This window comes from Saccoglossus kowalevskii, chromosome 17 (genome assembly GCF_978046115.1).
Source record: "Saccoglossus kowalevskii chromosome 17, keSacKowa6.1, whole genome shotgun sequence".
Taxonomy (NCBI): Eukaryota; Metazoa; Hemichordata; class Enteropneusta; family Harrimaniidae; genus Saccoglossus; species Saccoglossus kowalevskii.
The window spans coordinates 4,524,313-4,547,142 of NC_140657.1; the positions used below are offsets into that span (position 1 = coordinate 4,524,313).

Below are 22,830 nucleotides of genomic sequence, written 5' to 3' on the forward strand. Positions count from 1 at the left end.
CAATTTGCATAGTAATAGTATTTAGAGTTCGTAGAACAAAAACAAGTTTTTGACAGATGCGAGTGATTTACAAATGGTTAATATCGGGTATTTCTGAAACAGAAACTTTTTCAGTTCTGTGTTTTGATGAATACAATTTGTAAACGTGAAATTATTCGTCTACATGGTGGCGTGTTATAAAGTCAGGCTATCTTCCTTCACACGTGAGTTCTATCTGTCGGATGATCAAAGGAACGACGTACAATCACGACGTCCAGCCTTGACCGATTCCAAGTACGATTGATTTAAAAAAAGAGAAGAAAAAGAAAGAAAAAAACACGTTTATATGAGGACGCAGAAGCCTTTCGACATTAAAAAATTTAGACATGTAACGGAATGTTAGTATTTCTGTTCGCGTTGATTGCCGTTGGATAAAACGTAAACAAACAAAACGTGAACGATGTGTGAACGGCATCGCATGGAAGCTTTGTTTTGATGTACTTCTTCGGAAGAACACAACGCGTAGCCCTGATCTTGGATACAAATGTTGCTGGTGGTTAGTTAATTCGAGTAACGCAATACTTACAGCTGTTAGTCGTCTTTTCACAAGGCTTGCAATTTTTTTAAGCTTAGCGATGAATTCACGTTTCATAATACCCCGCCATCATTGTTATAATTAACAAAAGACTGGAACAAGAGGTCGTTGGTTCGTAACTACTTCCGGTATTTTCTCCATAGAGAAAGTGACTGACGACGCTCTGTATCTCTGAAATTTAGAGAACTGGAAGTGGGATGTGATATATCGACTATTAGTCGAAGTACTTCGATATACGATCATATTTTCGCTAGGTATGTGACTTTAGAGCTAAACAAACTCGAAATTACGGACAACCGACCTGAGTTCTCTAGAGAAAACCTGAGTGTTTGGGGGGAAAATAGTGATCACCAGTATAAGAGTTAGAAATTTTATTTGGAGCACATGTGAATGTCGGCAAGCTTCTCGTAAACTTGTTTCATTCCATGTTTCTGTGTAATACAAGTAAAAAAAAGGTTAAAAAAAAGGTTAGGGACTGACCAATAGACCAATAGAATGTATTCTGGAGGGGTGCCCAAAAATCTGCACACAGAAGACCCCCCCCCCCCCCGAAACAATTAACGTATAAAGCCACATCAACACGACGAAACAATCAAGTTAAAAACTTATGAAGGGTACAAAAAAAATCACCTCCCATAATTTCTAATGGTCAACCTGTTATCATTTGAATAGTTGGTGCCTGGATGCATTCGTGATCTACAAATGTAACAATGTTTTTACTATAAGGGTTTACCATTAGGAAATTTTGAGTAGGTTTAAAAAAAAAATATCAAACATTCCACAGGAAAAATTACAGAAAAAAAATTATTGAGAAACAAAAATTACAAAATCATTACCCTTGCTAATGAATCTAACTCAAAATCACCTGAAGGAACTAAATTTTTGGTTTACTTGTTCTACCATTCCATTAAAGCAACTGGGAGTTGTCACCTACACAATTTTGCGTCAGATGGCCATATTGTATCATTATTTACAAACAAGCATCTACCCATGAGCCTTTGCCTTTTTAGTGTGTGTTGTTTAATCATCGCTTGGGACTCAATTCCCGCGTGTGCACAGTTGATGACCATCTGGCTTTAATAGTAACTTAATACATGTAAAAAAAGTAGCCTTATAAAATTTTGCATTGACCACTGTACATGTTGTTCAATGCAGTCCAGACTGTATATTGCAGAAAGCATATCAGAATTCAAAACATATAGCTCCATGGGACTGAAAGTGAAATGCAGGTCTTTTCTAATTAATCTTGATCAATATGACAGAGTACTGTAAAATACTTTATTTTCGCTTTGAATTAATTTTGGCTATTTTCGCTAAAGGATTGAAAATAAAATCCAGCGATTTTTTTTTTTTTTTTTTTTTTTTTTATTTATATTGATATGCTTAACAAAACAAAGATACAATACACAAAAACATTACAGGTTACTACACAAATACAGACTTATGCTTCAAAATAATTAATGAATTCTCCCCATTTTTTATTGCGACTTCCCTGTCTGTTTTCTATAATTGCGACTTTCTTCTCTGTATGATAAATTAATTTGATATATGATCTAAAACCACCAATGTCTGGTTTTGTCCCAACAATTTTACATTTAAATATATAATAGCGTGTCAATAATAACATAGAATTATGTAATGGTCTAGCATTGTATACATCCCCCAAAATACATGTTACTGCCCTTAACGTCAAAGTATCACCTGTAATGAAAGAAAACCATTCATTGACTGATGTCCAGAATACAAATACATATCTACAGTCCCAAAATAAATGAAAATAGTCTTCCTCAACTTCTCCACAAAATGAACACAGGGGGGAATCAATTAAGCCCCACAAGCACAACAACCTGTTTGAAGGCAATATTTTCATATTAATTTTATATTGAAAATAGCGTAATTTGGCATCGGTAGTAATAGAAAAGGGAGCAAGATAAATATTTGTCCAAGGTAAAGGGGTGTTCAAAATGTCCAGCCAATATTGCTGTATAACTGAGGTGGGTTAAATCAGGAAATTCCTCATGGCAATACCAAAGGTAAATATTTTTATTAACCTTAGTTCCTGACAGCCAGATATTGTTATGCATGTTTGGCATACAGACCATTAGTTTTGACATGTTAGATTCAACAATACTGCGCTTCCAAATAGATGGAATTGCTGATAATAACTGTCGATATTCAAATTGAGTACATACATTCCCGTAGTTTGATACCAATTCTTGAAACGTGTAAAAAGTACAGTCTGCATTCAAAAGATCATTAATAAATATTATACCGTGTTGTATAAAACGTTTCCAAGCAACAGTTGTGTTGTCAATCCGAATATTAGAATTATTCCATATTAGTTCTTGAAGTATATTTTCTATGTTACTTGCACTCGTATAATTATACTGCAACCATGCTGAAATTATATCTTTTAAAAAACTTGATCGAAAAGGGTCGAACTTAAATAGGTCTGGTTTACCCAGCTTAGCGAAGTAAACCAGGGCACCACCAAAGTCGGAGAGAAAGTATTTAAATATTTTACTACAAAAGGAAGTATCATTATGATAAATACGCGGAATCCAAGCTGCTTTCAAAGCTTTATTGAATGCTCTTAAATTAGTAAGTTTAACACCACCCTTCTCATATGACTTGTACAGTACATTTCGTTTAACTAAGTCTCTCCTACCACCCCAAATAAACGGGAAAACAATATTTTCATATTTCTTAAAGAACTCATCACCAGGAGATGGTAGAGACATAAAAAGATGGGTGAACTGAGAAATTATCAAAGATTTTATAATTGTAATTTTTCAAAATATAGTCAGACCCTTTCCGTACCATGGTTGCAGTATCTTCCTCGCCTTTTCAATGCGATAGTTAAAATTTACATAGGTCAATTGAGATAAATCAACAGGAATATGAATATCAAGAACATCGACAGCACCATCAATCCATACTAAGGGATATGGAGTGTCAATATGAAAGTCTGTATTTTTTAAAGAACCAATGCGCAACACCTTACATTTATCATAATTAGGCGATAAACCAGAGATCTTAGAAAATTCTTCAAGGATATTGAATAAAGCAATAAACGAATCATAACTAGCTTCTATTGGAAAATTTGTGTCGTCTGCGTATTGTGACACTTTGTTTTCTATTGGTCCTGTGAATAAACCTTTAATATTGACACAACTCCTCACCCGAATAGCTAGTAGTTCTACGCTAATGACAAATAAATATGGCGATAACGGACACCCTTGCCGAACGCCTCGAAAAAGGTGAAAAATATCTGAAATATTACCAAAATTAATAATACGACTATAAATACTATTATATATAACCTTTACCCAAGAAATGAATGAGGAACCAAAATTGAAAAAAATTAGACTTCGAATTATAAACTCCCAACTTAGCTTATCAAATGCCTTTTCAAAGTCAGCTATAAATATAAGCCCAGGTTCATTTTCATGCTCATAATATTAAATAATTTCTAAAATTCTTCTGATGTTGTCGGCAATAAACCTCCCATGAATAAACCTAGTTTGGTCATGCCCGACGATATCAGAAATAACTTTTTTAACTCAAAGTGAAAGACATTTTGCTAAAATGCGGTAATGACAGCATAATAGAGTTAATGGCCGCCAATTTTTTAAAAGAGTAGGGTTTTTATCATGCCCCTGAGGGTCCTGTTTTAAAAGCAATGTTAAAAGTCCCTCTCTCTGAGAAAGTGACATTCTCCCACACTCCATCGAATAATTGAAACATTGTATTATATGACTACACAGCTGTGGATAAAATGTTTTGTATATTTCGATGGGAATACCATCTAAACCTGGCGATTTTCCATTTGGAAAAGATTGAATGGCATTCAAAAGCTCAGCTGGTGTAATGGAGCCTTCACATAGTAATTGCCTCTTTTCGTCCAAACATAGTTTATAATTGTGTGGATAGAAACTATCATTCTGGTTGTTATTCGGCGATTCAGCACCGTTATAAGAGTATAAATTAGCATAGAATTTTACTTCCTCCTTCAAGATATCACCAGGATTAGATAATACCGTGCCATCGGACAAAATCAATCTAGTTACATTTTTACGTGAATAATTCCTATGCACCAAATTTAAAAAGTATTTATTAGGGCGTTCACCTTTCAATGACCAGTGAACTTTAGAACGAATCATTGCACCAGCAGTTTTTTCAGAATACAATAATTCAAGTTCCTCCTGTTTTGAAGAAAGTTGTTGTAAATTATAAGTGGATGGGCTATCAGTGGAATCAATCAAACATTGTAGCTTATTAATTAATATCGAAGAGTAGCGAGTTTTCCCTTTCTTTATATTTTTTTTTCTTAATTGAACCAAACTTTATACAATGACCCCTTAAAGCACACTTAAACGAGTCCCATACATAATGAGGATTTGCAGTTCCAATATTGTTATCGAAAAAGTCGGTAATAAATTGTTTAGTCTGATTCACAAATTTATCATCACTCAACAAGGAAGTGTTAAAATGCCAATACCCTTTCCCTCGTTGAAACATACTGGTTTCGACACCAATACTAATTAAACAATGATCTGAGTGAAAACTCTCTCCAATTGTTGTCATAGTAATTTTGGATACAAGTAAAAAAGGTACCAGGATATAATCAATTCTACTAGCTTGTTTACCCCTCCTCCAAGTATATCGTCTAACATCTGGATTGTGCAGTCGCCAAACATCAACTAAATCCCAAGTTAACATTAATTGTTGAATTTTATTTCTTGCCCGGGGGTGATAGTTACGTCTTGTGTTACCCGCCTTGTCAACTATTTCATTTTGGACCGTATTGAAATCTCCACAGATAATTATTTCCGTAGAATCGCAAAAATCGCCAAGATTGGAAATAATGTTATCTATAAAATTTGCGTTGTCATTATTTGGAGCATATAAACATACTATGGTAAAACGTAAGCAATCAACTGTCATTTCGATCATAATCCATCTCCCATCTTGACCATTTCTTTGATTATGAATAACGTAAGATAAATTATTCTTTATAAAAATAGCCACACCACGTTGGTTTCCCGTACCGTGATTGAAAATTATATCCCCGCCCCATTCAGAATTCCAAAGACATTCTTGGTCCAATATAGAGTGTGTTTCTTGCAAACAAAATATATTATGAGGTTTATTCCTCATCCAAGTAAACATTTCCCGTCTTTTTAATGAATTGGCTATACCATTACAGTTAAAGAAAGCAATTTCAACTTTAAGAGCTACGGCCATATACTACGACAGTTTAATTTACACCAGCCACAGGTGTTTCTGGGCCAAATTACCATACATGTATATTCATGGGAACAAACAAAAATACCGGTAAGTAGAAAAATGAAACGATAAGGACATAGATAACAGAAGAAGACAATAAAAAACAAAAACAAAATTAATAAACGACTAAAAACCACATATAACCAATATAATACAAGCAAACATATACACCATAGAATTTTGGCAAATACTCGTAACAGCGGTGTTGAAATTAAAAAACCGCACATGTAAATTTTCAAACAATATGTGAGCAACGAAGCTATGACCCCCACAAATCAAAACCTTAGTACAGCAATATTACTGAGTACAATGTGTTGAATTATGAATATCATTACATTATCTAAGGAAGGCTGAAACCAAATAGTTACATCAGTTTACAGCTGCAACACGTTTAGTTATTTTCCCATTAACCACGAGGAGTGCACAAACGTCACCCTGTGGTACACGAATCTGAACATGAGCATTTATCTTTTTAGCTTTATAATATGCTGGTAATAGTTTATTCCGTGCTTTCTGTAGACTTGGTGGCAAGTGTTCATGAATAATAAAGTTAGTTTCCTTCAATAGCGACCCTCTTCCAAGAATCTCGTCTCTGTCCTTGAGAAATACACATCGGATAACAACTGGCGGACATGGACGCTCTTTACTTGGTTTAAATAAACGGTGTAAACTGCTAAAAAGCATTTTGTCAGCAGTAGCAATTTTCAATTCCTCAATAAGTAGTTTTCGAATTTTTGCTGTTATATCCTCACCTGCTTCGTACTGCATACCACGAACAATGACATCGATTTTAACTTTTTTCCTATATTTAATATTCAACTCATCAAAAATCAGTAAAAATAAATTCCATATGAAATAACTAAAAAGGTATTTTCAGTGAAAATTAGTTCCTGCTAAAATAAAGTATTTTACAGTACTATATACATAATAAACAGACAAAGTTGCCTAAAATGAATTCCAAAATTATTTAATAAACAAGAAGTTTAACATCATTTATCAGATCTTACCAAAATTCCTGAAATACTGTTAGGCATCTCATAAGGCACAAAGTGAAACCATTTTGACCATACAACAACGAAGCCATAATTGAACACAGTGGCACAGATCAGTACCCAAAACCGCATATTAGCTGACCCCCCAAAAAATACAAAATATGAGCCTCATAGTTTTTTAAAATGTCTCATCAGCTATTCAGTGTTTACACTTTGTGCGCCCTCAAGAAAATACTCCAAGGGCGAAAATCGTCCCTTTCCTCACTGCCCATTGAATTATTTTAATGATGGCTTGTGCATGTATTGAACTGTGACGCGCCACCTAGCTAGATCTGAAGGGACGACAACCCCCTTCATAAATAGAAAGCTGGAGAAAACACTGACTATTAATACACTTATTTGGAATGTCAAAAACAAAATAAAAATAAAGACTCTGATTTTAAAGCAGGGGAGTCGTCACCTGTGCATGCGTCAGATGGCCATAGGGTGTCATTGTTTACAAACAAGTGTCTACCCATGAGCCTTTGCATTTTTAGCATGTGTTGTTATCGCCGCTTGGGACTAAATTCCTGTGCGTGCGCATGTGACGACCCTCCCACTTTAACTATAGCGGGACACAACCACAATAGGAGAAACATATTATTCAGAAAAAGATGTGATATATAATACATACATCATGTCACACATAGGCACATCTCTTTGCTCATCAAATTTAAGATGGTGGTTATTTTAACTCAATCTAACATTTCTGATCATTGCCTAGTCTCAGCAAATATTTTTCTCTTCACCCTAAACTTTTTTTTGCAAAATCTTTCAGCCCACCCCAGTTTGGAATATACTGTTATTCTGAGAAATAACATGTGGGCATTTGGGAATATACTGTTTTGAAAAATGAGAAATAACACTTTGACAGAATAACCTCAGAGAATCACCTGTGTGATAAACACATAATGGCCAGTCTAGTTTTTATCCATCTTGAATTCTTATTCTTTATTTAACATCTAGGTTACAGTATGTTTAATGAGAGTTATGATAAAATGAAAAATAACTAGTTGTCTATTTCTTTAGCTCCGCTGTCAACTTGTCCAGCAAAGCTTATGTGAGTGATTGTCCATTGCCATCTATCCATGTCAACATTTTACTTTTTTGTCATCTGATTGTTTTGATACTTGGTGTATATGTACCTTGAGTAGACTTTTCGTAGGTCTATTCATTTTGTGATGATATCCTCAATTCTCTAATTTACCTGAATATTTTTGTCATTTTTGGTAAAAAGTTATTTTTTCTACTTTTTGTTAAAAACTGAAATTCTGATTGCATTGATATTATACATATAAGTACCTCAGTTGTACATACCTCAGATTTGTTCATTTCTTAATGATACCTTTGATTCTCTCATTTTGATGAATATTTTGAAAACCGGTTGCGTTGATATACACATAAGTTGCTCAGGTGTATATATTTTTAATTTTTGTTGAAAACCGCAAGTCTGATTCTTTGACATTATATACATGTAGGCACCTCAGATGGATCTCTCTCAGATTTTTTTTCGTAATGTTATTTCTATCTTACTGAAATGTGCATTGCTAACAGTGGAGCTACATGTATTTCAGTCGAGAAGCTGCTTGTTTTTTATATATTTCCATTATTTGGCTACAGCAGTATGTTACAATTAGATGTGATTCATGCAATAAGTAAACACAGTGAATATATTCTACAGATATTGAATGTTACAATCTCAAGCTCCAAAATGGAATCAAAAATAAAACATGAAGATTGTGTTGCAAAACCAACAAACAATAATGAAGATGATACAGGAGATCTAATCTTCACACCACGTTTATACAGACAAAGATACGATGCTGTAGTTGATATAGCAAGAAAATATCAACCAAAAAAGGTTAGTTTATGACAGAATGCTATTAGTAGCCGCACCCTGATGTTTGTGGGGGTACATGTGTATGGAAGTTCTTTTCACTAAAGTCGCAAGTGTAAATATATGGATATACCACATCATGAGTTTTGTTCTTCAGTTTGTTCACCCAGAATGCAACATGTTATCAACAATTTCTCTAGTATGTCGGTGTCGGTTTTATTCATGCTTGGTGCTGTCATTACGCATTATGTACATGTAAACTGATTGAATAGCAATTATTATGTTGGTTTGTTGTCTAGTGTTCTCATCTTTATTTCTCTGACACTCTTGACTGATTGTGTTTAAATTTGGTATATGTAATGCTTTGTATGTTCTTGTCAATTATGTTTTATTTTTCATTCAGTGTCATAGTTAATGGGATGCTTTTTTGGTGCAATTTTACTGCTAGTTCTACCTATTATACCCTAAATACAAAATATCAAGAATAATACCATCAATATTATAATTAAAATTTGTACAGTCCAAAAAAAAGATTTTTCTTGTGATTTTAATGTAATTACTGTAAATGCATTAGTTATTCACTTGGTTTTAATTTCGCTATTTTCGCTCATAAGTAAAATCCATTAAATTAAATCTACGGGAACATGTAAAATAATTAACAATAAAACTCATTGTTTCCTTGATAAATTCGTGAAATTTAAACACAGTAAATATTCTCAAAACTTCAAAATAGTGAAAATAAATGTCAGATGTCCATGAAAATAAATGCTTTTACTATATGTGCATTGGTGTTAATTTATACAAGTTTCTATAAAAAAAAAACAGCAGATTGATTTAGTAGCAAACAATCACTGCCATGTAAACCATGCACTCATGCTACACAGGCGAATAATTTACTTGTTTTGGAGTTGATTATTTCCTAGTCATGATTATAATAGCGTACAAAAATACATTATTAAAAGTAAAATTACTTATTTTCATAGTTTTCGTAGTTCACAATCAGGCCATTATAAAACCCTGTTTCTGTATCTCCAGGTGGTTGACATGGGATGCTCTGAGTGCAAATTATAAAACTTTGTTCCTGTATCTCCAGGTGGTTGACATGGGATGCTCTGAGTGCAAATTATAAAACCCTGTTTCTGTATCTCCAGGTGGTTGACATGGGATGCTCTGAGTGCAAATTATAAAACCCTGTTTCTGTATCTCCAGGTGGTTGACATGGGATGCTCTGAGTGCAAATTATAAAACCCTGTTTCTGTATCTCCAGGTAGTTGACATGGGATGCTCTGAGTGCAAATTATAAAACTCTGTCTCTGTATCTCCAGGTGGTTGACATGGGGATGCTCTGAGTGCAAATTATAAAGCTCTGTTTCTGTATCTCCAGGTGGTTGACATGGGATGCTCTGAGTGCAAATTATAAAACTCTGTTTCTGTATCTCCAGGTGGTTGACATGGGATGCTCTGAGTGCAAATTATAAAACTCTGTTCCTGTATCTCCAGGTGGTTGACATGGGGATGCTCTGAGTGCAAATTATAAAACCCTGTTTCTGTATCTCCAGGTGGTTGACATGGGATGCTCTGAGTGCAAATTATAAAACCCTGTTTCTGTATCTCCAGGTGGTTGACATAAGATGCTCTGAGTGCAAATTATAAAACTCTGTTCCTGTATCTCCAGGTGGTTGACATGGGGATGCTCTGAGTGCAAATTATAAAACCCTGTTTCTGTATCTCCAGGTGGTTGACATGGGATGCTCTGAGTGCAAATTATAAAACTCTGTTTCTGTATCTCCAGGTGGTTGACATGGGATGCTCTGAGTGCAAATTATAAAACTCTGTTTCTGTATCTCCAGGTGGTTGACATGGGGATGCTCTGAGTGCAAATTATAAAACTCTGTTTCTGTATCTCCAGGTGGTTGACATGGGATGCTCTGAGTGCAAATTATAAAACTCTGTTTCTGTATCTCCAGGTGGTTGACATGGGGATGCTCTGAGTGCAAATTATAAAACCCTGTTTCTGTATCTCCAGGTGGTTGACATGGGATGCTCTGAGTGCAAATTATAAAACTCTGTTTCTGTATCTCCAGGTGGTTGACATGGGATGCTCTGAGTGCAAATTATAAAACCCTGTTTCTGTATCTCCAGGTGGTTGACATGGGATGATCTGAGTGCAAATTATAAAACCCTGTTTCTGTATCTCCAGGTGGTTGACATGGGATGCTCTGAGTGCAAATTATAAAACCCTGTTTCTGTATCTCCAGGTGGTTGACATGGGATGCTCTGAGTGCAAATTATAAAGCTCTGTTTCTGTATCTCCAGGTGGTTGACATGGGATGCTCTGAGTGCAAATTATAAAACTCTGTTCCTGTATCTCCAGGTGGTTGACATAAGATGCTCTGAGTGCAAATTATAAAACTCTGTTCCTGTATCTCCAGGTGGTTGACATAAGATGCTCTGAGTGCAAATTATAAAGCTCTGTTTCTGTATCTCCAGGTGGTTGACATGGGGATGCTCTGAGTGCAAATTTATAAAACCCTGTTTCTGTATCTCCAGGTGGTTGACATGGGATGCTCTGAGTGCAAATTATAAAGCTATGTTTCTGTATCTCCAGGTGGTTGACATGAGATGCTCTGAGTGCAAATTATAAAACCCTGTTTCTGTATCTCCAGGTGGTTGACATAAGATGCTCTGAGTGCAAATTATAAAACTCTGTTCCTGTATCTCCAGGTGGTTGACATAAGATGCTCTGAGTGCAAATTATAAAGCTCTGTTTCTGTATCTCCAGGTGGTTGACATGGGGATGCTCTGAGTGCAAATTATAAAACTCTGTTTCTGTATCTCCAGGTGGTTGACATGGGATGCTCTGAGTGCAAATTATAAAACCCTGTTTCTGTATCTCCAGGTGGTTGACATGGGATGCTCTGAGTGCAAATTATAAAACCCTGTTTCTGTATCTCCAGGTGGTTGACATGGGATGCTCTGAGTGCAAATCATAAAACCCTGTTTCTGTATCTCCAGGTGGTTGACATGGGATGCTTTGAGTGCAAATTATAAAACCCTGTTTCTGTATCTCCAGGTGGTTGACATGGGATGCTCTGAGTGCAAATTATAAAACTCTGTTCCTGTATCTCCAGGTGGTTGACATAAGATGCTCTGAGTGCAAATTATAAAACTCTGTTCCTGTATCTCCAGGTGGTTGACATAAGATGCTCTGAGTGCAAATTATAAAGCTCTGTTTCTGTATCTCCAGGTGGTTGACATGGGGATGCTCTGAGTGCAAATTATAAAACCCTGTTTCTGTATCTCCAGGTGGTTGACATGAGATGCTCTGAGTGCAAATTATAAAACTCTGTTTCTGTATCTCCAGGTGGTTGACATGGGATGCTTTGAGTGCAAATTATAAAACTCTGTTTCTGTATCTCCAGGTGGTTGACATGGGATGCTCTGAGTGCAAATTATAAAACCCTGTTTCTGTATCTCCAGGTGGTTGACATGAGATGCTCTGAGTGCAAATTATAAAACTCTGTTTCTGTATCTCCAGGTGGTTGACATGGGATGATCTGAGTGCAAATTATAAAGCTCTGTTTCTGTATCTCCAGGTGGTTGACATGGGATGCTCTGAGTGCAAATTATAAAACTCTGTTCCTGTATCTCCAGGTGGTTGACATGGGATGCTCTGAGTGCAAATTATAAAACCCTGTTTCTGTATCTCCAGGTGGTTGACATGAGATGCTCTGAGTGCAAATTATAAAACTCTGTTTCTGTATCTCCAGGTGGTTGACATGAGATGCTCTGAGTGCAAATTATAAAACCCTGTTTCTGTATCTCCAGGTGGTTGACATGGGATGCTCTGAGTGCAAATTATAAAACCCTGTTTCTGTATCTCCAGGTGGTTGACATGAGATGCTCTGAGTGCAAATTATAAAGCTCTGTTTCTGTATCTCCAGGTGGTTGACATGGGATGCTCTGAGTGCAAATTATAAAGCTCTGTTTCTGTATCTCCAGGTGGTTGACATGGGGATGCTCTGAGTGCAAATTATAAAACCCTGTTTCTGTATCTCCAGGTGGTTGACATGGGGATGCTCTGAGTGCAAATTATAAAACCCTGTTTCTGTATCTCCAGGTGGTTGACATGAGATGCTCTGAGTGCAAATTATAAAACCCTGTTTCTGTATCTCCAGGTGGTTGACATGAGATGCTCTGAGTGCAAATTATAAAGCTCTGTTTCTGTATCTCCAGGTGGTTGACATGGGATGCTCTGAGTGCAAATTATAAAGCTCTGTTTCTGTATCTCCAGGTGGTTGACATGGGATGCTCTGAGTGCAAATTATAAAACCCTGTTTCTGTATCTCCAGGTGGTTGACATGAGATGCTCTGAGTGCAAATTATAAAACTCTGTTTCTGTATCTCCAGGTGGTTGACATGGGGATGCTCTGAGTGCAAATTATAAAACCCTGTTTCTGTATCTCCAGGTGGTTGACATGAGATGCTCTGAGTGCAAATTATAAAACCCTGTTTCTGTATCTCCAGGTGGTTGACATGAGATGCTCTGAGTGCAAATTATAAAGCTCTGTTTCTGTATCTCCAGGTGGTTGACATGGGATGCTCTGAGTGCAAATTATAAAGCTCTGTTTCTGTATCTCCAGGTGGTTGACATGGGATGCTCTGAGTGCAAATTATAAAACCCTGTTTCTGTATCTCCAGGTGGTTGACATGAGATGCTCTGAGTGCAAATTATAAAACTCTGTTCCTGTATCTCCAGGTGGTTGACATGGGATGCTCTGAGTGCAAATTATAAAACTCTGTTTCTGTATCTCCAGGTGGTTGACATGGGGATGCTCTGAGTGCAAATTATAAAACCCTGTTTCTGTATCTCCAGGTGGTTGACATGAGATGCTCTGAGTGCAAATTATAAAGCTCTGTTTCTGTATCTCCAGGTGGTTGACATGGGATGCTCTGAGTGCAAATTATAAAACCCTGTTTCTGTATCTCCAGGTGGTTGACATGAGATGCTCTGAGTGCAAATTATAAAACTCTGTTCCTGTATCTCCAGGTGGTTGACATGTGATGCTCTGAGTGCAAATTATAAAACTCTGTTTCTGTATCTCCAGGTGGTTGACATGGGGATGCTCTGAGTGCAAATTATAAAACCCTGTTTCTGTATCTCCAGGTGGTTGACATGGGATGCTCTGAGTGCAAATTATAAAACCCTGTTTCTGTATCTCCAGGTGGTTGACATGGGATGCTCTGAGTGCAAATTATAAAACTCTGTTTCTGTATCTCCAGGTGGTTGACATGAGATGCTCTGAGTGCAAATTATAAAACTCTGTTTCTGTATCTCCAGGTGGTTGACATGGGATGCTCTGAGTGCAAATTATAAAACCCTGTTTCTGTATCTCCAGGTGGTTGACATGAGATGCTCTGAGTGCAAATTATAAAACTCTGTTTCTGTATCTCCAGGTGGTTGACATGGGATGCTCTGAGTGCAAATTATAAAACCCTGTTTCTGTATCTCCAGGTGGTTGACATGGGATGCTCTGAGTGCAAATTATAAAACCCTGTCTCTGTATCTCCAGGTGGTTGACATGAGATGCTCTGAGTGCAAATTATAAAACTCTGTTTCTGTATCTCCAGGTGGTTGACATGAGATGCTCTGAGTGCAAATTATAAAACCCTGTTTCTGTATCTCCAGGTGGTTGACATGGGATGCTCTGAGTGCAAATTATAAAACTCTGTTTCTGTATCTCCAGGTGGTTGACATGGGATGCTCTGAGTGCAAATTATAAAACCCTGTTTCTGTATCTCCAGGTGGTTGACATGAGATGCTCTGAGTGCAAATTATAAAACTCTGTTTCTGTATCTCCAGGTGGTTGACATGGGATGCTCTGAGTGCAAATTATAAAACCCTGTTTCTGTATCTCCAGGTGGTTGACATGGGATGCTCTGAGTGCAAATTATAAAACCCTGTTTCTGTATCTCCAGGTGGTTGACATGGGATGCTCTGAGTGCAAATTATAAAACTCTGTTTCTGTATCTCCAGGTGGTTGACATGAGATGCTCTGAGTGCAAATTATAAAACTCTGTTTCTGTATCTCCAGGTGGTTGACATGAGATGCTCTGAGTGCAAATTATAAAACCCTGTTTCTGTATCTCCAGGTGGTTGACATGGGATGCTCTGAGTGCAAATTATAAAACCCTGTTTCTGTATCTCAAGGTGGTTGACATGGGATGCTCTGAGTGCAAATTATAAAACCCTGTTTCTGTATCTCCAGGTGGTTGACATGAGATGCTCTGAGTGCAAATTATAAAACTCTGTTTCTGTATCTCCAGGTGGTTGACATGGGATGCTCTGAGTGCAAATTATAAAACCCTGTTTCTGTATCTCCAGGTGGTTGACATGGGATGCTCTGAGTGCAAATTATAAAACTCTGTTTCTGTATCTCCAGGTGGTTGACATGGGATGCTCTGAGTGCAAATTATAAAACCCTGTTTCTGTATCTCCAGGTGGTTGACATGGGATGCTCTGAGTGCAAATTATAAAACTCTGTTCCTGTATCTCCAGGTGGTTGACATGGAATGCTTTGAGTGCAAATTATAAAACCCTGTTTCTGTATCTCCAGGTGGTTGACATGGGATGCTCTGAGTGCAAATTATAAAACCCTGTTTCTGTATCTCCATGTCGTTGACATGGGATGCTCTGAGTGCAAATTATAAAACTCTGTTCCTGTATCTCAAGGTGGTTGACATGGGATGCTCTGAGTGCAAATTATAAAACCCTGTTGCTGTATCTCCAGGTGGTTGACATGGGATGCTCTGAATGCAAATTATAAAACCCTGTTTCTGTATCTCCAGGTGGTTGACATGGGATGATCTGAGTGCAAATTATAAAACCCTGTTTCTGTATCTCCAGGTGGTTGACATGGGATGCTCTGAGTGCAAATTATAAAGCTCTGTTTCTGTATCTCCAGGTGGTTGACATGGGATGCTCTGAGTGCAAATTATAAAACTCTGTTCCTGTATCTCCAGGTGGTTGACATGAGATGCTCTGAGTGCAAATTATAAAACCCTGTTTCTGTATCTCCAGGTGGTTGACATGGGATGCTCTGAGTGCAAATTATAAAACCCTGTTTCTGTATCTCCAGGTGGTTGACATGGGATGCTCTGAGTGCAAATTATAAAACTCTGTTTCTGTATCTCCAGGTGGTTGACATGGGATGCTCTGAGTGCAAATTATAAAACCCTGTTTCTGTATCTCCAGGTGGTTGACATGGGATGCTCTGAGTGCAAATTATAAAGCTCTGTTTCTGTATCTCCAGGTGGTTGACATGGGATGCTCTGAGTGCAAATTATAAAACTTTGTTCCTGTATCTCCAGGTGGTTGACATGGGGATGCTCTGAGTGCAAATTATAAAACCCTGTTTCTGTATCTCCAGGTGGTTGACATGGGATGCTCTGAGTGCAAATTATAAAACCCTGTTTCTGTATCTCCAGGTGGTTGACATGGGGATGCTCTGAGTGCAAATTATAAAACCCTGTTTCTGTATCTCCAGGTGGTTGACATGGGATGCTCTGAGTGCAAATTATAAAACTCTGTTTCTGTATCTCCAGGTGGTTGACATGGGATGCTCTGAGTGCAAATTATAAAACCCTGTTTCTGTATCTCCAGGTGGTTGACATGAGATGCTCTGAGTGCAAATTATAAAACTCTGTTCCTGTATCTCCAGGTGGTTGACATGGGATGCTCTGAGTGCAAATTATAAAACTCTGTTTCTGTATCTCCAGGTGGTTGACATGGGGATGCTCTGAGTGCAAATTATAAAACCCTGTTTCTGTATCTCCAGGTGGTTGACATGAGATGCTCTGAGTGCAAATTATAAAGCTCTGTTTCTGTATCTCCAGGTGGTTGACATGGGATGCTCTGAGTGCAAATTATAAAACCCTGTTTCTGTATCTCCAGGTGGTTGACATGAGATGCTCTGAGTGCAAATTATAAAACTCTGTTCCTGTATCTCCAGGTGGTTGACATGTGATGCTCTGAGTGCAAATTATAAAACTCTGTTTCTGTATCTCCAGGTGGTTGACATGGGGATGCTCTGAGTGCAAATTATAAAACCCTGTTTCTGTATCTCCAGGTGGTTGACATGGGATGCTCTGAGTGCAAATTATAAAACCCTGTTTCTGTATCTCCAGGTGGTTGACATGGGATGCTCTGAGTGCAAATTATAAAACTCTGTTTCTGTATCTCCAGGTGGTTGACATGAGATGCTCTGAGTGCAAATTATAAAACTCTGTTTCTGTATCTCCAGGTGGTTGACATGGGATGCTCTGAGTGCAAATTATAAAACCCTGTTTCTGTATCTCCAGGTGGTTGACATGAGATGCTCTGAGTGCAAATTATAAAACTCTGTTTCTGTATCTCCAGGTGGTTGACATGGGATGCTCTGAGTGCAAATTATAAAACCCTGTTTCTGTATCTCCAGGTGGTTGACATGGGATGCTCTGAGTGCAAATTATAAAACCCTGTCTCTGTATCTCCAGGTGGTTGACATGAGATGCTCTGAGTGCAAATTATAAAACTCTGTTTCTGTATCTCCAGGTGGTTGACATGAGATGCTCTGAGTGCAAATTATAAAACCCTGTTTCTGTATCTCCAGGTGGTTGACATGGGATGCTCTGAGTGCAAATTATAAAACTCTGTTTCTGTATCTCCAGGTGGTTGACATGGGATGCTCTGAGTGCAAATTATAAAACCCTGTTTCTGTATCTCCAGGTGGTTGACATGAGATGCTCTGAGTGCAAATTATAAAACTCTGTTTCTGTATCTCCAGGTGGTTGACATGGGATGCTCTGAGTGCAAATTATAAAACCCTGTTTCTGTATCTCCAGGTGGTTGACATGGGATGCTCTGAGTGCAAATTATAAAACCCTGTTTCTGTATCTCCAGGTGGTTGACATGGGATGCTCTGAGTGCAAATTATAAAACTCTGTTTCTGTATCTCCAGGTGGTTGACATGAGATGCTCTGAGTGCAAATTATAAAACTCTGTTTCTGTATCTCCAGGTGGTTGACATGAGATGCTCTGAGTGCAAATTATAAAACCCTGTTTCTGTATCTCCAGGTGGTTGACATGGGATGCTCTGAGTGCAAATTATAAAACCCTGTTTCTGTATCTCAAGGTGGTTGACATGGGATGCTCTGAGTGCAAATTATAAAACCCTGTTTCTGTATCTCCAGGTGGTTGACATGAGATGCTCTGAGTGCAAATTATAAAACTCTGTTTCTGTATCTCCAGGTGGTTGACATGGGATGCTCTGAGTGCAAATTATAAAACCCTGTTTCTGTATCTCCAGGTGGTTGACATGGGATGCTCTGAGTGCAAATTATAAAACTCTGTTTCTGTATCTCCAGGTGGTTGACATGGGATGCTCTGAGTGCAAATTATAAAACCCTGTTTCTGTATCTCCAGGTGGTTGACATGGGATGCTCTGAGTGCAAATTATAAAACTCTGTTCCTGTATCTCCAGGTGGTTGACATGGAATGCTTTGAGTGCAAATTATAAAACCCTGTTTCTGTATCTCCAGGTGGTTGACATGGGATGCTCTGAGTGCAAATTATAAAACCCTGTTTCTGTATCTCCATGTCGTTGACATGGGATGCTCTGAGTGCAAATTATAAAACTCTGTTCCTGTATCTCAAGGTGGTTGACATGGGATGCTCTGAGTGCAAATTATAAAACCCTGTTGCTGTATCTCCAGGTGGTTGACATGGGATGCTCTGAATGCAAATTATAAAACCCTGTTTCTGTATCTCCAGGTGGTTGACATGGGATGATCTGAGTGCAAATTATAAAACCCTGTTTCTGTATCTCCAGGTGGTTGACATGGGATGCTCTGAGTGCAAATTATAAAGCTCTGTTTCTGTATCTCCAGGTGGTTGACATGGGATGCTCTGAGTGCAAATTATAAAACTCTGTTTCTGTATCTCCAGGTGGTTGACATGGGATGCTCTGAGTGCAAATTATAAAACCCTGTTTCTGTATCTCAAGGTGGTTGACATGGGATGCTCTGAGTGCAAATTATAAAACCCTGTTTCTGTATCTCCAGGTGGTTGACATGAGATGCTCTGAGTGCAAATTATAAAACTCTGTTTCTGTATCTCCAGGTGGTTGACATGGGATGCTCTGAGTGCAAATTATAAAACCCTGTTTCTGTATCTCCAGGTGGTTGACATGGGATGCTCTGAGTGCAAATTATAAAACTCTGTTTCTGTATCTCCAGGTGGTTGACATGGGATGCTCTGAGTGCAAATTATAAAACCCTGTTTCTGTATCTCCAGGTGGTTGACATGGGATGCTCTGAGTGCAAATTATAAAACTCTGTTCCTGTATCTCCAGGTGGTTGACATGGAATGCTTTGAGTGCAAATTATAAAACCCTGTTTCTGTATCTCCAGGTGGTTGACATGGGATGCTCTGAGTGCAAATTATAAAACCCTGTTTCTGTATCTCCATGTCGTTGACATGGGATGCTCTGAGTGCAAATTATAAAACTCTGTTCCTGTATCTCAAGGTGGTTGACATGGGATGCTCTGAGTGCAAATTATAAAACCCTGTTGCTGTATCTCCAGGTGGTTGACATGGGATGCTCTGAATGCAAATTATAAAACCCTGTTTCTGTATCTCCAGGTGGTTGACATGGGATGATCTGAGTGCAAATTATAAAACCCTGTTTCTGTATCTCCAGGTGGTTGACATGGGATGCTCTGAGTGCAAATTATAAAGCTCTGTTTCTGTATCTCCAGGTGGTTGACATGGGATGCTCTGAGTGCAAATTATAAAACTCTGTTCCTGTATCTCCAGGTGGTTGACATGGGATGCTCTGAGTGCAAATTATAAAACCCTGTTTCTGTATCTCCAGGTGGTTGACATGGGATGCTCTGAGTGCAAATTATAAAACCCTGTTTCTGTATCTCCAGGTGGTTGACATGGGATGCTCTGAGTGCAAATTATAAAACTCTGTTTCTGTATCTCCAGGTGGTTGACATGGGATGCTCTGAGTGCAAATTATAAAACCCTGTTTCTGTATCTCCAGGTGGTTGACATGGGATGCTCTGAGTGCAAATTATAAAGCTCTGTTTCTGTATCTCCAGGTGGTTGACATGGGATGCTCTGAGTGCAAATTATAAAACTTTGTTCCTGTATCTCCAGGTGGTTGACATGGGGATGCTCTGAGTGCAAATTATAAAACCCTGTTTCTGTATCTCCAGGTGGTTGACATGGGATGCTCTGAGTGCAAATTATAAAACCCTGTTTCTGTATCTCCAGGTGGTTGACATGGGGATGCTCTGAGTGCAAATTATAAAACCCTGTTTCTGTATCTCCAGGTGGTTGACATGGGATGCTCTGAGTGCAAATTATAAAACTCTGTTTCTGTATCTCCAGGTGTTTGACATGAGATGCTCTGAGTGCAAATTATAAAGCTCTGTTTCTGTATCTCCAGGTGGTTGACATGGGATGCTCTGAGTGCAAATTATAAAACCCTGTTTCTGTATCTCCAGGTGGTTGACATGGGGATGCTCTGAGTGCAAATTATAAAACCCTGTTTCTGTATCTCCAGGTGGTTGACATGGGATGCTCTGAGTGCAAATTATAAAACCCTGTTTCTGTATCTCCAGGTGGTTGACATGAGATGCTCTGAGTGCAAATTATAAAACTCTGTTCCTGTATCTCCAGGTGGTTGACATGGGATGCTCTGAGTGCAAATTATAAAACTCTGTTCCTGTATCTCCAGGTGGTTGACATGGGATGCTCTGAGTGCAAATTATAAAGCTCTGTTTCTGTATCTCCAGGTGGTTGACATGGGATGCTCTGAGTGCAAATTATAAAACCCTGTTTCTGTATCTCCAGGTGGTTGACATGAGATGCTCTGAGTGCAAATTATAAAACTCTGTTCCTGTATCTCCAGGTGGTTGACATGGGATGCTCTGAGTGCAAATTATAAAACTCTGTTTCTGTATCTCCAGGTGGTTGACATGGGATGCTCTGAGTGCAAATTATAAAACCCTGTTTCTGTATCTCCAGGTGGTTGACATGGGATGCTCTGAGTGCAAATTATAAAACTCTGTTTCTGTATCTCCAGGTGGTTGACATGGGATGCTCTGAGTGCAAATTATAAAGCTCTGTTTCTGTATCTCCAGGTGGTTGACATGGGATGCTCTGAGTGCAAATTATAAAACCCTGTTTCTGTATCTCCAGGTGGTTGACATGAGATGCTCTGAGTGCAAATTATAAAACTCTGTTCCTGTATCTCCAGGTGGTTGACATGGGATGCTCTGAGTGCAAATTATAAAACTCTGTTTCTGTATCTCCAGGTGGTTGACATGGGGATGCTCTGAGTGCAAATTATAAAACCCTGTTTCTGTATCTCCAGGTGGTTGACATGGGATGCTCTGAGTGCAAATTATAAAACCCTGTTTCTGTATCTCCAGGTGGTTGACATGGGATGCTCTGAGTGCAAATTATAAAACTCTGTTTCTGTATCTCCAGGTGGTTGACATGAGATGCTCTGAGTGCAAATTATAAAACTCTGTTTCTGTATCTCCAGGTGGTTGACATGGGATGCTCTGAGTGCAAATTATAAAACCCTGTTTCTGTATCTCCAGGTGGTTGACATGAGATGCTCTGAGTGCAAATTATAAAACTCTGTTTCTGTATCTCCAGGTGGTTGACATGGGATGCTCTGAGTGCAAATTATAAAACCCTGTTTCTGTATCTCCAGGTGGTTGACATGGGATGCTCTGAGTGCAAATTATAAAACCCTGTTTCTGTATCTCCAGGTGGTTGACATGAGATGCTCTGAGTGCAAATTATAAAACTCTGTTTCTGTATCTCCAGGTGGTTGACATGAGATGCTCTGAGTGCAAATTATAAAACCCTGTTTCTGTATCTCCAGGTGGTTGACATGAGATGCTCTGAGTGCAAATTATAAAACTCTGTTTCTGTATCTCCAGGTGGTTGACATGAGATGCTCTGAGTGCAAATTATAAAACTCTGTTTCTGTATCTCCAGGTGGTTGACATGAGATGCTCTGAGTGCAAATTATAAAACCCTGTTTCTGTATCTCCAGGTGGTTGACATGAGATGCTCTGAGTGCAAATTATAAAACTCTGTTTCTGTATCTCCAGGTGGTTGACATGGGATGCTCTGAGTGCAAATTATAAAACCCTGTTTCTGTATCTCCAGGTGGTTGACATGGGATGCTCTGAGTGCAAATTATAAAACCCTGTTTCTGTATCTCCAGGTGGTTGACATGAGATGCTCTGAGTGCAAATTATAAAACTCTGTTTCTGTATCTCCAGGTGGTTGACATGAGATGCTCTGAGTGCAAATTATAAAACTCTGTTTCTGTATCTCCAGGTGGTTGACATGAGATGCTCTGAGTGCAAATTATAAAACTCTGTTTCTGTATCTCCAGGTGGTTGACATGGGATGCTCTGAGTGCAAATTATAAAACCCTGTTTCTGTATCTCCAGGTGGTTGACATGGGATGCTCTGAGTGCAAATTATAAAACTCTGTTTCTGTATCTCCAGGTGGTTGACATGGGATGCTCTGAGTGCAAATTATAAAACCCTGTTTCTGTATCTCCAGGTGGTTGACATGGGATGCTCTGAGTGCAAATTATAAAACTCTGTTCCTGTATCTCCAGGTGGTTGACATGGAATGCTTTGAGTGCAAATTATAAAACCCTGTTTCTGTATCTCCAGGTGGTTGACATGGGATGCTCTGAGTGCAAATTATAAAACCCTGTTTCTGTATCTCCATGTCGTTGACATGGGATGCTCTGAGTGCAAATTATAAAACTCTGTTCCTGTATCTCAAGGTGGTTGACATGGGATGCTCTGAGTGCAAATTATAAAACCCTGTTGCTGTATCTCCAGGTGGTTGACATGGGATGCTCTGAATGCAAATTATAAAACCCTGTTTCTGTATCTCCAGGTGGTTGACATGGGATGATCTGAGTGCAAATTATAAAACCCTGTTTCTGTATCTCCAGGTGGTTGACATGGGATGCTCTGAGTGCAAATTATAAAGCTCTGTTTCTGT

At 38.4% G+C, this 22,830-nt stretch overlaps 1 protein-coding gene across 1 annotated transcript in view; it reads left to right on the forward strand.

The window, feature by feature from the left end:
• The first annotated feature begins 697 nt into the window (after positions 1-697).
• Positions 698-22,830, forward strand: part of LOC100373004 (small RNA 2'-O-methyltransferase-like) — a 31,821-nt gene continuing 9,688 nt past the window's right edge. Inside the window, exons 1-2 of the mRNA XM_085492057.1 lie at positions 698-828; positions 8,576-8,755. Of these exons, the coding sequence (XP_085348183.1) occupies positions 8,606-8,755 (150 nt within the window). The 5' untranslated portion in view covers positions 698-828; positions 8,576-8,605. The remainder of the gene's footprint in view (positions 829-8,575; positions 8,756-22,830) is intronic.